The following is a 15,346-nucleotide window of genomic DNA, read 5'->3' as shown; positions in this document are numbered from 1 at the left end:
ATGGGCAAGACGACCCGAACGGACCAAACGACTCAAACGAGCCCGATGACCCAGATGAGCCCAATGGGTCGTATGGCCCGTCTAAATCGTCGGGAACGTCGGTGTAGTTTAGCCCGTATGGGTTGTATGGCCCATCGCGTATGTCAGGCCCGTCGAAGTCATCGTGTCCATTGGGTCGTTAGGCTCGTCCGTGTCGTCGCGACCGTTCTGGTCGTCAAGAGCATCCGGGTCGTCGGGAGCGTTCGGGTCTATCGAGGTCCTCGGGCCCGTTCTAGTCCTCGTGCCCCGCCCGATTAGGGTGTCAAAAATCCACTCCTAAAGGCATAACTTCTCCTCATAGAATCCTCTTAATACACCCATAAAACCCGGTCCCAACGATCCGGACGGTCCTGACAAATCAGACGCGCCTGATGACCCAGACGGACATGACAAGCTAGACAGCCCGATGACCCAAAGAGGCCTGATAACCCTTACGGGTCACCTGACTTTGACAGAACAGACCATCCAAACAGGCCCAAAGATGCATATGTGCATGACTACCGGGACAGGCACGACCACCCGAACGACCTCGACGACTTGGACAGACCCTGTGACTCGGATGAGCCAGCTTACTCGGATGCGCCCAACGACAAGGACGGGCAAGACTATCTGAACGAACAAAACAACCCTAACGGGCTCGATGACCAGTAGGAGCCCGAAGACACGAACATGCATGACAACTTGGACAGACCCGTCTAAAACGCTAGACACGTCGGGGTAGTTTGGCCAGAACGGGTCGTAATGCCCGTTTGGGTCGTCGCCCTGGTCCAAGTCATCGTGTCTATTCGGGTCGTCAGGCTCGTCCGTGTCGTCGCGACTCTCCTGACGACTCGAACGACCCAATGACCCGGTCGGTCCCGACAACCTAGATGAGCCCGATGAACCAGATGGACCCAACAACCCACAGGGCCCGACGACCTAGACAGGCCCGACGACGTGGACATGCGCGATGACCCTGAGGGGCTCGTCGACTTGGACGGATTAGATCATCTGGACAGGCCCGATTATCCAGACCGGCATGACGAACATAACGGGCACGACGACCCAGATGTGCAGAACGACCCGAACGAACCAAATGAACCAAACATACCAGACCACTCAGATGAGCCTGGTGACCAGGATGAGCACGACGATACGGACGGACAAGACTTTCTGGACGGGCACAATAACCCTAACGGGCCCAATGACAAGTAGGGGCATAACGACCCGAACGGGCCTGACAGCTTGGGCAGGCCCGTCCTAATCATTGGGAACGTCAGGGTAGTTTAGCCAGTACGAGTCGTAAGGCCCATCGCAGTCGTCGCGCCCGTCCAAGTTGTCGTGTCCATTTGGGTCGTCAGCATTGTCCATGTCGTCGTGACAGTCCTGGTCATCAGGAGCGTCTGGGTTGTCAGGAGCGTTCTGGTCGTCTAGTCTATCCAGGTCGTCGGCCTCGTCCATGTTTTCGCGACTATCTTTGTCGTGGGAGCATCCGGGTCATCGGGAGCGTGTGGGTCATTGGGCTTGTCCCGATTGTTAGGCCTATCGAGGTCGTCGGGCACGTTCTTGTCGTCGGGCCTTGTCTGGTCTTCGGGTTGATCTGGGTTGTCAGGCTCGTAAGTGTCGACGAGATCGCCGGGGTCGTTCAGGTCCACCGGCCCGTCCAGGTTTACGGTCCCATGCAGGTCCTCAGGCCGAACAATCCCAAACAGGTTTGGGTCGTCGGGTTGTTCCGGGTCGTCAGGCCGAACAATCCCAAACAATCGGACAAGCAAGACGACCCAAATAAGCCAAACAACCCGGACTTGTCCGACGACCCGAACGGGCCTTACAAACCTAACATGCCTAACGATACAGATAGGCCCAACGACCTAGATGGTCCCGATGACTCGAATGAGCCCAAGGACCCGGATGGTCCCGATGACCTGGACGAGCCCGACAAACCAGACGCTCAGATGGACCCGACAACCCACTTGGCCTGATGACCTAGACAGGCCCGACGACCCTGACGGGCTCACTGACTTGGACGGATTAAACCATCCGGACAGGCCCGATTATCCGGACCAGCATGACGACCCTAACGGGCACGACGACCCATATGGGCAGGATGACCCAAACGGACCAAACGAACCAAATAGACCAGACCACTTAGACGAGCTTGGTGACCCGGATGAGCCCGACAATACGTACGGACTATACTTTCCAGACGGGCACAACAACCCAAACGGGCCCATTGACCAGTAGGTGCCTAATGACTCGAACGTGCCTGACAACATGGCAAGCCCCTCCTAATCGTCAGGAACGTCGGGGTAGTTTAGCCCGTACGAGTCGTAAGGCCCATCCCGATCGTCTGGCCCGTCCAAGTCGTCGTGTCCATTTGGGTCGTTAGGCTCGTCCATGTCGTCACGACAGTCCTGGTTAGCAAGAGCGTCTGGGTCGTCGATAGCTTATTGGTCGTCTGGTCTATCCGGGTCGTCGGGCCCGTTCTAGTCTTCGTTACCCGCCCGATTAGGGTTTGAAGAATCCACTCCTAAAGGCGTAACTTCTCCTCATAGAATCCTCTTAATAAATCCATAAAACTCGGTCCCGACTACCAGAACGGGTCTGACAAACGAGACGGGCTCGACAACCCGGACGGACATGACAACCTAAACGGCCCGACGACCCAGAGAGGCCCGAAGACCCTTACGGGCCAGCCGACTTTAACGGACCAGACCATCCAGACAGGCCTAAAGATCCGGACAAGCATGACAACCTGGACGGGCACGACGACCCAGACGGGCTAGGCAACTCGGACGAGCTCGATGACCTCGATGTGCCCGACGACACAGACGGGCAAGACTAACCGAATGGACAAAACAACCCTAACGGGCTCAATGACTAATAAGAGCCTGATGACCCGAACGGGCATGACAACTTGGACAGGCCCGTCCAAACCGTCGGGCACGTCGTGGTGGTTTGTCCTGTACGTGTTGGGACGCCCGCCAGGGTCGTCGCGCTGGTCCAAGTCATCATGTTCATTCAGGTCGTCAGGCTCGTCCGTGTCATCGCGACTATCCTCGTCATCGGAAGCGTCTGGGTCATCGGGAGCGCCTGAATCATCAAATCGTCCCGGTCATCGGGCCTATCCAGGTCGTCGGGCACGTTCTTATCGTCGGGCCCTGTCCGGTCTTCGAGCTGTTCTGCATTATCAGGCTCATCAGTGTCGACGGGCCCATCTAGGTCATTAAGGTCCACCGGCCCATCCAGCTTGACGGTCTCATGCAGGTCGTCAGACCCTTCTGGGTCGTTAGGTCGTTCCGGGTCGGGCCGGACAAGCCCAACGAATCGAACAAGCAAGACGACCCAAATACGCCGAACAGCCCGAACCTGCCTGACGACCCTAACATGCCTGATGATACATACAGGCGCAACGACCCAAATGTTCCCGACGACTAGAACGGGCCAGACAACCTGAGGTCCCGATGACGCAGATGGGCCCGACAAACCAGACGACCCAAACGGACCCGACAACCCATATGGCCCGACGACATGGACAAGCCCGACGACCCTGACGGGCTAGCAGACTTGAACGGATTATACCATACAGACAAGCACGATGATATGGACCGACATGACGACCAATGACGGGCACGACGACCCATATGGGCAGGACGACTCAAGCAAACCAGACGACTCAAACGAGCCTGGTGACCCGGTTGAGCCTGACGATACAGACGAACAAGACTTTCTGGAAAGGCAACACAACCCTAACGGGTCTGATGACCAGTTGGGGCCTGACGACCCAAACTGGCCTGACAACTTGGACAGGCTCTTCCAAACCGTCTGGCACGTTAGGGTAGTTTGGGCCGTACAGGTCGAAAAACTCGTTTGGGTCGTCGCGCTAGTCCCAATTGTCGTGTCCATTCGGGTCGTCAAGCTAGTTCGTGTCGTCACTACTGTCCTCATCGTCGGGAGCGTCCGGGTTATCGGCAACGTCTGGGTCATCGGGCCTTACCTGGTCGTCAAGCCTATCCATATCGTCGGACACGTTCTTGTCGTCAGGCCCTGTTCGGTCTTCGGGCTGATCCGGGTTGTCAGGCTCATTAGTGTCGACAGGCCCGTTTGGGTCGTTCAGGTCCACCGACCAGTTCAGGTTGACGGTCCCATGTAGATCGTCAGGTCGTTTTGGGTCGTCAGGTCGGGCAAGCCCAATGAACCGAACAAGCAAGACAACCTAAATACGCCGAACAGCCCGGACCTACTTGATGACTTTAACTACCCGACGACCCGGTCGGTCCCGATGACCCAAACGGGCCCGACGAACCAGACGACCCAAACAGACTCGACAACCCATATGGCTTGACTACATGGATAGGCCCGACGACCGTGACTTGGACGGATGAGACCATTTGGACAAGCCCGATTATCCGGACCAGCATGACGACCCTGACGGGCACGACGACCCAGATGGGCAGGAGGACACAGATGGGCTCGACGACTCGAACGGACCAGACGACTCAAACGAGTCGGATGACCCAGTTGAGCCCGACGATACAAACGAACAAGACTTTCCGGACGGACACAACAACTCTAACAGACCCGACGACCTGAATGAGCCTGACAACTTGGACAGGCTCGTCCAAATCATTGGGCACGTCGGGGTAGTTTAGCTCGTACGGGTCGTAAGACCCATCGCGGTCGTCGCGCCTATCCAAGTCGGCGTGTCCATTTGGGTCGTCAGCATCGTCCATGTCGTCGCAACCGTCTTGGTCGTCAAGAGCGTCCGCGTCGTCGCGACCGCCCTGGTCGTCAGGAGCGTCCGGGTCATCGGGAGCGTCTGGGTCGTCGAGTCTATCCAGGTCGTTGGGCCTGTTTTGGTCGTCGTGCCTTGCTCGATCTTCGAGTCACCTCTATTGAGGATAGAGTTGTCACAAGTTTCTAACCTCTCGACATGTGAAGCTGGAAGATAATAAGCTCGACCATGAGCATTATGTTGAAAGTTGGGGTCCCTTTGCTAAAAAACAACTCTCAATTTCTCAAACATGAGGCAGTCATTTTGCTGAGTGGGATCTACGTCATCCATCTCGCAAGGGCTCTACAAGATGGGAACTTGGGTTCAGTATAGAGGAAACCCCTCTAACAATGTAGGGTTGTGAGCGTGTTTAGGGTTTAGGGTTTATGGTTTATAGTTTATGATTTAGGGTTTAGGGTTTCAAGAATCCGCTCCTAAAGGCGTAACTTCTCCTCATAGAATACTCTTAATACACCCATAAGTGAAAGGGTGGACGCATTGCTTTTTACATAACCTAAAAAACATGCTCCTTGACCTGCTCGACGACCCCGACAAGCACGACGACCCGAACGAGCCTGACGGGCACAACGATCCTAACATGCCCGACGATACAGACGAGCCCAACGTCCCAAATGGTCCCGACGACCCAAACGAGCCTGACGACCCGGTCGATCTGGACGACTCGGTCGATCTGGATGACCCGATCCGGACGACCCAAACGGGCCCGACAACCCAGACGAACCTGACAATCCAGATGGCCCGACGACCCAGACAGGCTCGACGACATGGACGAGCCTGACGACCCTGACGGCCCGTCGACTTGGACACACCAGACCATCCGGACAGGCCCAAAGATCTGGACGAGCATGACGACCTGGATGAACACGACGACGCGAACGAGCACGATGACCAGGACAGGCTCGATGACTTGGACAGACCCGACAATTCGGACGAGCCCGTTGACCCGGATGGGCCCGATGACCATAGGGGCCCGACGACCCGAACGGGCGTGACAACGTGGACAGGCTCGTCCAAACCGTCGGGAACATCAGGGTAGTTTTGCCCGTACGAGTCGTAAGGTCTGTCTGGGTCGTCGAGCCCGTCCAAGTCATCATGTCCATTCGGGTCGTCAGGCCCGTCCGCGTAGTCTGGCTCATCCGTGTCGTCGTGATCGTCCTGGTCTTCGAGAACGTTCGGGTCATTGGGAACGTCTGGATCGTCGGGAGCGTCCGGGTCGTCAGGCCTGTCCGGGTCGTCGGGCCCGTTCTGGTTGTCGGGCCCTGTCCGATCTTCAGGTCGATCCGGGTTTTCAAGCTCGTCAGTGTCAACGGACCCGTCTGTGTCGTTCGGGCCCACCAGCTCGTCCAGGTCGATGAGCCCGTCCAGATCGTCAGACCAGTACGTCAAAGACATACACTTCATCCACACAAAAACTCCCACAGCCACATAATAACCAAAAATAACATACCTTGTCCCCAAAAACTCTAGACCCACACCACGAAAGCCCCAAAATGCAGGACCTATTCCGAAGCTTCATAAAGCATGCAAATAAAGGAAACTTAGGCATGAACCACAATACAAGTCAAGCAAGAGGCATCCAAGACAAATGAAAGTAACATACCTAAGACAAAGCAAAGTAGCATCCAAGACAAATGAAAGTAACATACCTAAGACAAAGGAAAGTAACATACCTGGAAAATGAAGGACACTCGAAGGAAAAAATGCAATAAGAACACCAGGGAGTGCAAATGCAATGAAAGGGGGAAAAGAGAAGGGACAAGTAAGGTGAAGTGTTTTTGAAATGCCTGCAAAAAGCGAGATAATCCAGGCCTTACACACTTCAACTTAAGGATCATCATTAGCGTACATGTGACAGGATAGGTGAGGACTAATGATGGTCTTGGGAAGTTATAGCAGTTTTTCAACGGTTAAAAGGCAACCTCTCGAATCCTAACATGATCTAGGCTCAAGGTTGGAGGACTATGTACTGTTCAGGTCCCAAATAGGATAACAACCCCCCTTATCTAGAGCATAATCCTACTTGAACCAGCGAAAACTAGGTCAGAGGACGACCCCCCAAGAGCGCAACTCAACTCAACCTAGTAGCCAAGTCGGAAGACGACCTTCATAGGTCGAGAGATGGGTGGTAATAGACTGAATCCAAATCCAAGAGCCCAATCCACGTCATCAGATATAGGTCTGAAGTTAGTGGTGAGAGAGTATAGCAAGGAACTGTATCATCATATAACTGCCTCATTCCCGTTTTTTGACGAAAAATATCCTCTTTAAATCCCTATAAATATAAAGAGTGCTCTCTAGTATAGACACTTGGTTTTTCGGGCATTCGCGGACTCATTGCTTTCTATTTGGTTGTAAGTCGGGCAACTTCTTGAGATTCCTTCTTGTTTTCGGTAAGAAATAACCGGATTCTATTTTTTTACCGGAACAGTGACCAAGACATGAATGTCGTCGTGAAAGTTTTGAGCAAAATATCTCTCTTCGTTACATTTATTAGTACACCAAATGGTGGGCTATTCACATCATATCATATCGTGAATACTATTTACAATTCGGAGAACAATATGATCAACATATTAAAAAGTCACTGAATAAAGAATATAGATAATTGAATCTAGCCATCGACAATGCTCTGATCCATACTTGAGTCTGTGCCCGAATGATGGTTCACAGAAGTATAATCTAGAGATGGTGCAGTTAAGGACGTAGCTGGTGTGGATTCATCATCTCCATGTTCAGAAGATGAGCTAGCAGCGTCCATCTCCTTCCCTGGACACTCATCTTGAACACATTCAGCAACTTCATTGTTGTAATTTTCAAAATCATGACTCCTGTTTAAGGGTGTCACTGTTGGGTTTTTAATAAACTTAAATGTATTAACCACTATAGGTAATTAGTCGTTGTAAGAAACTAGCCATTGTGAGTGGTTAATGCACTAGCCGTTGGAGTCTAGGTAGTTAATGAGTTAGTCGTTTATAGCCGTTTATAGCTGTTTATAGCCGTTGAGAGTACAATGATGAGGAAATGTGGGTCTATAAATATAATGTATTGTAAGAACAACAACAACAACAAGAGGTGAATAAAGTTTTTTCACAAGATTATAGAGTTGTTGTCTAACGAAGTACTAACAAAGTGGTATCAAGAGCCAGTTAGCTTGAGTGTTTGAGTGGAAAAAAGAGAGAGCTAGAGAGTTTGAGTGTTTGAGAAAAGAGAGCTAGAGACCTAAGTGTTTGAGAAAAAAGAGAGTGAGATGGCCAGTCTTACAAATAGTGTCTTCCTACCCAAGTTGACAAAGGCTGTCAATTATGACAATTGGAGTCTCAAAATGAAGACCCTTCTCGGATCCCAAGAAAATTGGGAGGTGGTTGAAGATGGTTTCGATGAACCAGCCAACACTACATGTTGGTCAAATGCCCAGTTGAAAGTGCTGAAAGACGCACGTGTGAAGGACAAGGCAGCTTTGTACATCCTGTACCAAGTTGTGGACGAGTCTGGCTTTGAGAAGATTGCAAGTGCAAAATCTTCAAAAGAAGCGTGGGACATATTGGAGAAGGCGTATAAGGGAGATGACCGAGTGAAGCAGGTGCGACTTCAAACACTTAGAGGCGAATTGGAGAGCATGAAGATGAAAGAGACAGAAGGAGTAGCCGAGTACATTACTCGGGTTGAAACTGTGGCGAATCAACTTAGTAGAAATGGAGAGACGTTGCCTGCTAGTCGAGTTGTGGAGAAGATCTTGAGGTCTCTAACGGATGACTTTGAGAACGTGGTGTGCGTGATTGAAGAGTCCAAGGACTTGTCAATGCTCACGGTTGAAGAGCTTGCCGGGTCCCTTGAGGCGCATGAGCAGCGGAAGAAGAAGAAGAAGGTTGAGCCACTTAATCAATTACTCCAAACAAAGATGTCAATTAAAGATGAGAAAGCTCAGAACACTCAAGGTAGAGGACGATATCGAGAAGGTATAAGAAGCGGTCCTAGTGGTAGAAGCCGAGGACAAGAAGAGAAAGAACAATCCGGTCAACAAAATTGGCACGGAAGAGGACGAGGTCCATGGAGAGGAGGTCAATCAAGCAACTCAAATGTTGAGTGCTTCAAGTATGGCAAGTATGGCCATTATGCAAAGGACTGTTACTCAGGCAAGTGTTTCAATTGTGGTAAATCTGGACATTTTGCCAAAGATTGTAGATCTGAAAGTAGAAAGGAAGAGACGATCAACCTCACAAAAGATGTTGAAGAAGAAGCGACATTGTTGATGATGGCGCGTAGCTCGGGAGCCGAGCATAAGCAAGTGGTGAACTCGGCAAGAAAACCGAGTAGCATGGAGAATTCAGCAAAAAAGTTGAGTATAGTCGATAACTCGACAAGACAGTCGAGTAGTGTGGATAGGTCAGCAAGACAACCGAATAGGTTGCATAGGCTGGTGAGACATGTAGATAGCCCAAACAGGGTGGTGGAGCGTGTAGATACCCCAGACAACATGGTGGAGCATGAGGCCAACTCAGTTAACTTGGTGGAATGCCTACATAGCTCGGATAAGTTGGTGGAGCAAGTGGATTACTCAAATAGCTCGGTGGAACATGTGAAAAGCTTGAATATCTCAGAATTTGAAGAAGAAAAGCTTCTAATCGAAAGGTTGGAGATTGCAAAAGGAGACTTGCAACAGAGTATTGAAAAGGAGATTAAAGACAATTTAATTCTACAAGAAAGCGTAGAGAGAAGGAAACAGGCTTTGCAAAAGCGGCACTTGGAATTTGAAGAAGATGTTTCAAGTTTGCAAGAACATTTACAAGTTGAGAAGGATCTGAGAGCTGCACTCGAAGTGCAAGATGAGAAGTGGCGAATTGAAATGGATGAGGAGATTGAGCACAACAATATGTGGGTGTGGTCTAACCTTTCAAAAGGAAGTCAACCTATTGATAAGAACTCAGTTAACGACAAATCGGCCACAAAGACAAAGAACCCAATGAGTAACAAGTCGGTCAAAGAGAAGAACAAGTTTGCCAGTAAGGATGCAAAAACTGAGAGAGCAGAGAACAAGTTAGTCAGAAGGAAAGCGAAGTATAAGTCGACCATAGATAAAGTGAAAGGGAAGTCAGTCATGAAGAAAGCGAAGAACTTAACTATTCATGAAAGGGACAAGCACAATGTGAGAAGAGTTATTGCACGTTGGAAGCTGTGATGAAGAATAAAGGAACAAAGATGGAGAATAATAGAAGCATTTAAGTTTAAGGGGGAGTTTTGTTGGGTTTTTAATAAACTTAAATGTATTAACCACTATAGGTAATTAGTCATTGTAAGAAACTAGCCGTTGTGAGTGGTTAATGCACTAGCCGTTGGAGTCTAGGTAGTTAATGAGTTAGCCGTTTATAGCCGTTTATAGCTGTTTATAACCGTTGAGAGTACAATGATGAGGAAATGTGGGTCTATAAATATAATATATTGTAAGAACAACAACAAGAAGAGGTGAATAAAGTTTTTTCACAAGATCATTTGAATTGTTGTCTAACAAAGTGCTAACGTCCTCTTTCTTCACAACATTAAACACAATACCATTATGGATCCTTTCAGGCTGCAAAAAATCACCCGCACTCACCAGTATGCGGGACCCATACACCACCCAGTTGCTAATTTCCCTTAGCTCAGATTCTGTGCTATCGGAGTTCCTATCCAGTGTTGTGAGCCTGGGGCTACGATAATGAAAATCATTAGTGTTAGCATGACTCACTAAGCCTTTATTTGGTTCAGTGTCAACTTCTAAGTTTTGCAGAAAATCAATGAACATATTTGTCGAAGTAGTTCTCATCAAAGGTCCACCAGATCTTGTCCAAGAGTTCAAATCAACACTTTCAGAGTCACTGTCACTTCCCTCGTGTATGCCACGGTGGGTCTTCCAAGTTTTACCACTGGCCACATTAGAGCTGCTGCTAATGCTTTGATGCAATGAGGAAGAAACATCAATAAGGTCCTCTAGGGACCCTGTTGAATTCTCTCGTGCAATGCAATTCCATGAAGGAATTCTTCTTGAAGCACTGAACCTCACAGTACTGGACAAACCATGAGAAGCAGTAGCAGCTCTCTCAGCAATTCTCCTTAGTCTTCTCATATGATTGAGAATCACAACACACTCATCAAGAGCAAGCTCAATGCCACAATTTGCTTTAATGGCTGAAAGTTTCTCCCATGTACATCTTCTCCCTTGGTTCGCCGCCTTTTGAAGCTCTCCATAAGAAGGGTTCTGTATAATTTTGGTGTACTGAAACAGGACACAGGAAGGACAATGGTCACAAGTTAATCACTAACTAACAGAATGATCTTTTAGTAAATGATGCATAAATAAACACCTAAATCTTTAGCAAAAGTTTACTATTAGAGAAAGAACAATTATTACCATGATGCAGTGTTTATCTCTATTTTCTCTACTTCCTTCTTTTGCATTGAACTCTCCGTTGTGGGAATCAACATATGATTGAAGCACCATTTTAAAACACTACCAACATGTTTCTTGCTGATTAATTTAATATGACCTATCCCAATCACAATTCTTTTATGCAACCAAATATTGTGCAACATCTGTATGCTTGCAATCATAAAATTCTTTTATGCATTCACCTTTTTCAAAGTCGTGATTAAATTTTTCTGTGCCAGGCTATTTAATGTGTTTGTTGTTGTAGTTCAATTGTCTTTTTGATTCCCACAACAGAATGCAATACAAAAGAAAGAAACAAAAAACAAAAAATGAAATGGAGAAAACAGAGAAGAGAAAGACATGGTTTCATTACAAATTTCATAGTTTGTCACATTCCTCTATTTTCTAACAAAGGCTTAGAAACCCCTAGCACTTTCATTTGAATTGGTATCTAGCTGAAGTTATTTTGTCCTTAATTATGTAGCGGATATTTTAATGTTCTGTAGGTACATATACCTGAGCAAGAGTTGCAGGCATAACAACAGTCACATCACCTTCCTAGTCTTGAGCAAACAACTTGGCAAGTCCACCTAATGGAAAACCAAGTTCCAGTATTTGATTACACCTATGTTTCACCTCCATCTCCACAAGATGCGCAAGCTGAAAAAAATAAAAATCCATATTTGGTAAAACCATTATGTAGTAAGAGTGGTTAACAAGTTATAAATGATGAGTGGATACTGGCAAAAGGATACAACCACTTCCTAGTCAGGCAAAGGATAACCATCACTAATCTTCACACTATATATTTTGAATTAGAAATTCCTATATATGCTGCTAACATCCAGACTAAAATGCATGTCTGTCACTGGAATGAATCGCAACCAACAGAAGTGAGGGAAATTTTACAACTGTTTCAACGCATAGCTTATGCTACAAACATATCCTGTAACTATACATTCTTCAATTAAAAAATCCAATTGCACGAAACTGGCAGCAAAAGGATTAACCACTTACAAAGATGAGACAATATTGGGTGATATTGCAAACAGGTGAACAATGATCTCTTATTGTGACCATTCACAAAACTTTTAGCAAACTGTTTAGAAAGTAAGTCCAACAGTGATAAACTATCAATCACATCAACTCAGGGCCAGGGAAGGGGAATGGTACAGAAGTGACAATTCGCTTAAGAAGCAAATATACACAATGCCAATAAACATAAACATGCAAATGAATGTAATATGAATTGTGTTTGCACAAAAATCCAAGTCCATTAATATGTACCTTGGCAGCAAAGTTGCCTCCGTGAGTCCGCACAAATGCTTTCAATCTCAATAATGGTGCAATATGAGGGTTGGCCTGGCTAACTATAAAATGGTTGACATTGAATAGTTCTTTCAACTGCATCATAGGTAAATCAATCTCCAAGCTACCATCCCTCCAACGGCGCGCTGGTGTGGAACCCTCTTCAGGACCTAAGTTAAAAGGAGGATGGTAAGGAATAATTTCCCCACTTCTATCCTTTGCCATCAATTCTTGAGCCTCAAAAAGGCCAGGAAAGGCACAAGAAGCAGTGACTGCACTCCATATAACCACATGGGGTGAAGTCAAGTAGTTAAGACATCTAGGTGGTTCGTGCTTCCTTGGGGAACAAACTGTAATCCCGAGAATTCTACCAGTCATGTCATAAGCTTCTTGAAATGTAAGGTTGCTTGTTAGATGCCTCAACATCATTTGCAACTGTCTGATCTCATGAACAGCACCAAATGTGGCGACTCTCTTAACAACTGTGAAAATCCCACCCATTTGATCAAAAAATTGCAGTGAGTGCCATGAGTCTTCAAAAAAGCTCTGAAGCTCAGGCCAAGTCCTGGTGGCAACAACGGCACACATAATGGATCCCACACTTGAACCAGCAATTATCCTTGGCAGGAGTTTATGTTCTACCAGTGTTTTAACGACACCCACATGAGAAGCTCCAAGAGAAGCACCCCCACTTAACAGCAAAGCTGTTCTGCCAAATGCATGCCTAGTTTCATGCATGAAAGCAAGCTTTTCTTCCAATGATAGCTCCTCTGAATCAGAATCACAGACCATTTTCAATTGAGTCGTTACTTCATCAATGTATTCCTTGATTAATCTGGGCACCTGAAGCCTGCCCTTGTGTAATTCAGGATTACACATATTACCTAAATTTCTCACAAGATCGGCACGCATACAAAATATTATATCTCTAAGAGATCCCTCTTGCCGACGGTGGCAGAGCTCTTGGAGCTTGTTCCTCACCAATTCGACATCATAAAGGTCTGATTCATTCATTTTTGTTGTCTCTCTATCAAGCATCTTAGCTGCATGAGCCCATTCCTCATAGGTCAAAGCAGATCTCATCATGTTTCTCCAAAACTTCCTCCTATATGCCATTTCAGCCCTTACTTTCACATTTGTATATCGTTTCAACAAGAAAGCAATAATTGTCATCATTGCCAGTATCCCCTGAGGATTCCTGGGATGCAACCATGATATGTACCAAACCCCCATTAAACCTATAGAAGAGATCTAACAACACATGAAATATCTGGTGCTTAAAGTGTGACATGGACTTACAAAATAGAACCCTGAAAGCAATTGTTCTACCAAGAATGTCTGAAGGACCAATCGGAAAACGGTCTACTCTAGCCTCATTACTAATATGATCCATTCTCCCAGGATCAAAACAAAAACAATGTCCTTCTCACAAATCAAAACTAAAAACTACCAACGTAGTAAATAATATACAATAAAGCCAGTATACCAAGAACTGTATCTTCGATGTTAGAATCAAATAGTACACAACTGAAAAGGCAAGGCTGATGAAAAATATTACAAAGAAAAGAATCCACACTAGGATCTCACAAAAATGATAAACGTGTGTGTTTCTCCTGTGTTTAACTCCAAAATTCAAAACGGAATCAAAAAAGGAAAATGTGTAGAAAAGACTATGCAACAGAACAGTACTATAAGTTGTTGTATTTCTTCCGACCCCAAGAAACCTAAGAACCACGATCGCAACTCTAAATCAGATACCCAAAATCTTTCAAATAAAAAAGATGAAAATTTAATCAACCCCAGGAACCAAATCGTTGATCTTTAAAAACAATCTTTGTGAAGAGCCAAAAGGGTAGCAAATTTTTGGTCTTATAATTAAGAATGGGTGAGACTGGGAGAAGGGTGGCATCGGAATCTGAGAAGAGGGGATAAGATATCCAGACGGTGACAGGGAGCCTCGTCACGAAAATGATGACGTGGAATGAAGCACATCCTTATGGTTCGTTATAGAATTGACTCACATGATAAAGGAAAAAGAGAAGCTGACAGAGAAATATATAGTTTTTTGCTTTAACCACATTTTTTAAAGCATGGATTTACATTGAACTTTATTTAAGATGGTTTAAAAGTTGTTAATAAAAAATAATGTTAATAGAAAAAAATTCATAAATTAACTAGTTCATGTAATAATAAAACACATATAAAAATATATAAAAAAATTATTAATTTGAATAAAAATATCAAATTTAATAAAAATATTTGTATAATATTTATATAAAATTAATTTTTTTTTCAATTTGAAGAGGGAAAAGATTGGTAATTTTTACAAAAATTATGACTAAATTGAGACAAATTAAAATAAAGGGACTAAATTGAGACTAAGGAAATGATACCTGGCACGTGTCGCTGTCACTGCCACGTGACATGATGACAACTTGACACGTGACAATTTTTTGATTTTTTTAAAAAAATTCAAAAATAAATAAAAAATAAAAAATATAATAATAAAATAATAAAAAATTCAAAAAATTGAGGAATTGACACGTGGCACTCCCTCTAACGGCGTCAACTTTGACTTAACATAAAGGGCAAACGTGAGACGTTTTAACAAAAAAGAGGACCAATTTGAGACTTTTAAAAATTTGGGTATCATTTTGAAATTTTGACTCCAAAATGGGGACCAAAGGCATAATTAAACCTAAATTTAATTTTGTTAAAAATATCAACTATAATAAAAATACCATTGTAAAATTTATATAAAATTTAAATTTGATACGGGATGAAATTGATTCAGTTTTAACAAAATTGAGACCAAATTGAGA

General features: G+C 45.8%; 1 protein-coding gene and 1 pseudogene across 1 annotated transcript; one reads left to right on the top strand and one right to left on the bottom strand.

Annotated features, from left to right (window-relative positions):
• Positions 1-1,902: 1,902 nt before the first annotated feature.
• On the top strand, positions 1,903-2,262 carry LOC114191353 (glutamyl endopeptidase-like). The gene has a single exon (XM_028080522.1). It carries the CDS (start codon positions 1,903-1,905, stop codon positions 2,260-2,262), a length of 360 nt encoding a protein of 119 aa, XP_027936323.1.
• Positions 2,263-7,322: 5,060 nt separating this feature from the next.
• LOC114192238 lies at positions 7,323-14,533 on the bottom strand (annotated as a pseudogene).
• Positions 14,534-15,346: the final 813 nt, after the last annotated feature.

The sequence above is a fragment of the Vigna unguiculata genome, chromosome 7 (genome assembly GCF_004118075.2).
Source record: "Vigna unguiculata cultivar IT97K-499-35 chromosome 7, ASM411807v1, whole genome shotgun sequence".
NCBI lineage: Eukaryota > Viridiplantae > Streptophyta > Magnoliopsida > Fabales > Fabaceae > Vigna > Vigna unguiculata.
This window is presented reverse-complemented; position numbering and strand designations above follow the sequence as displayed.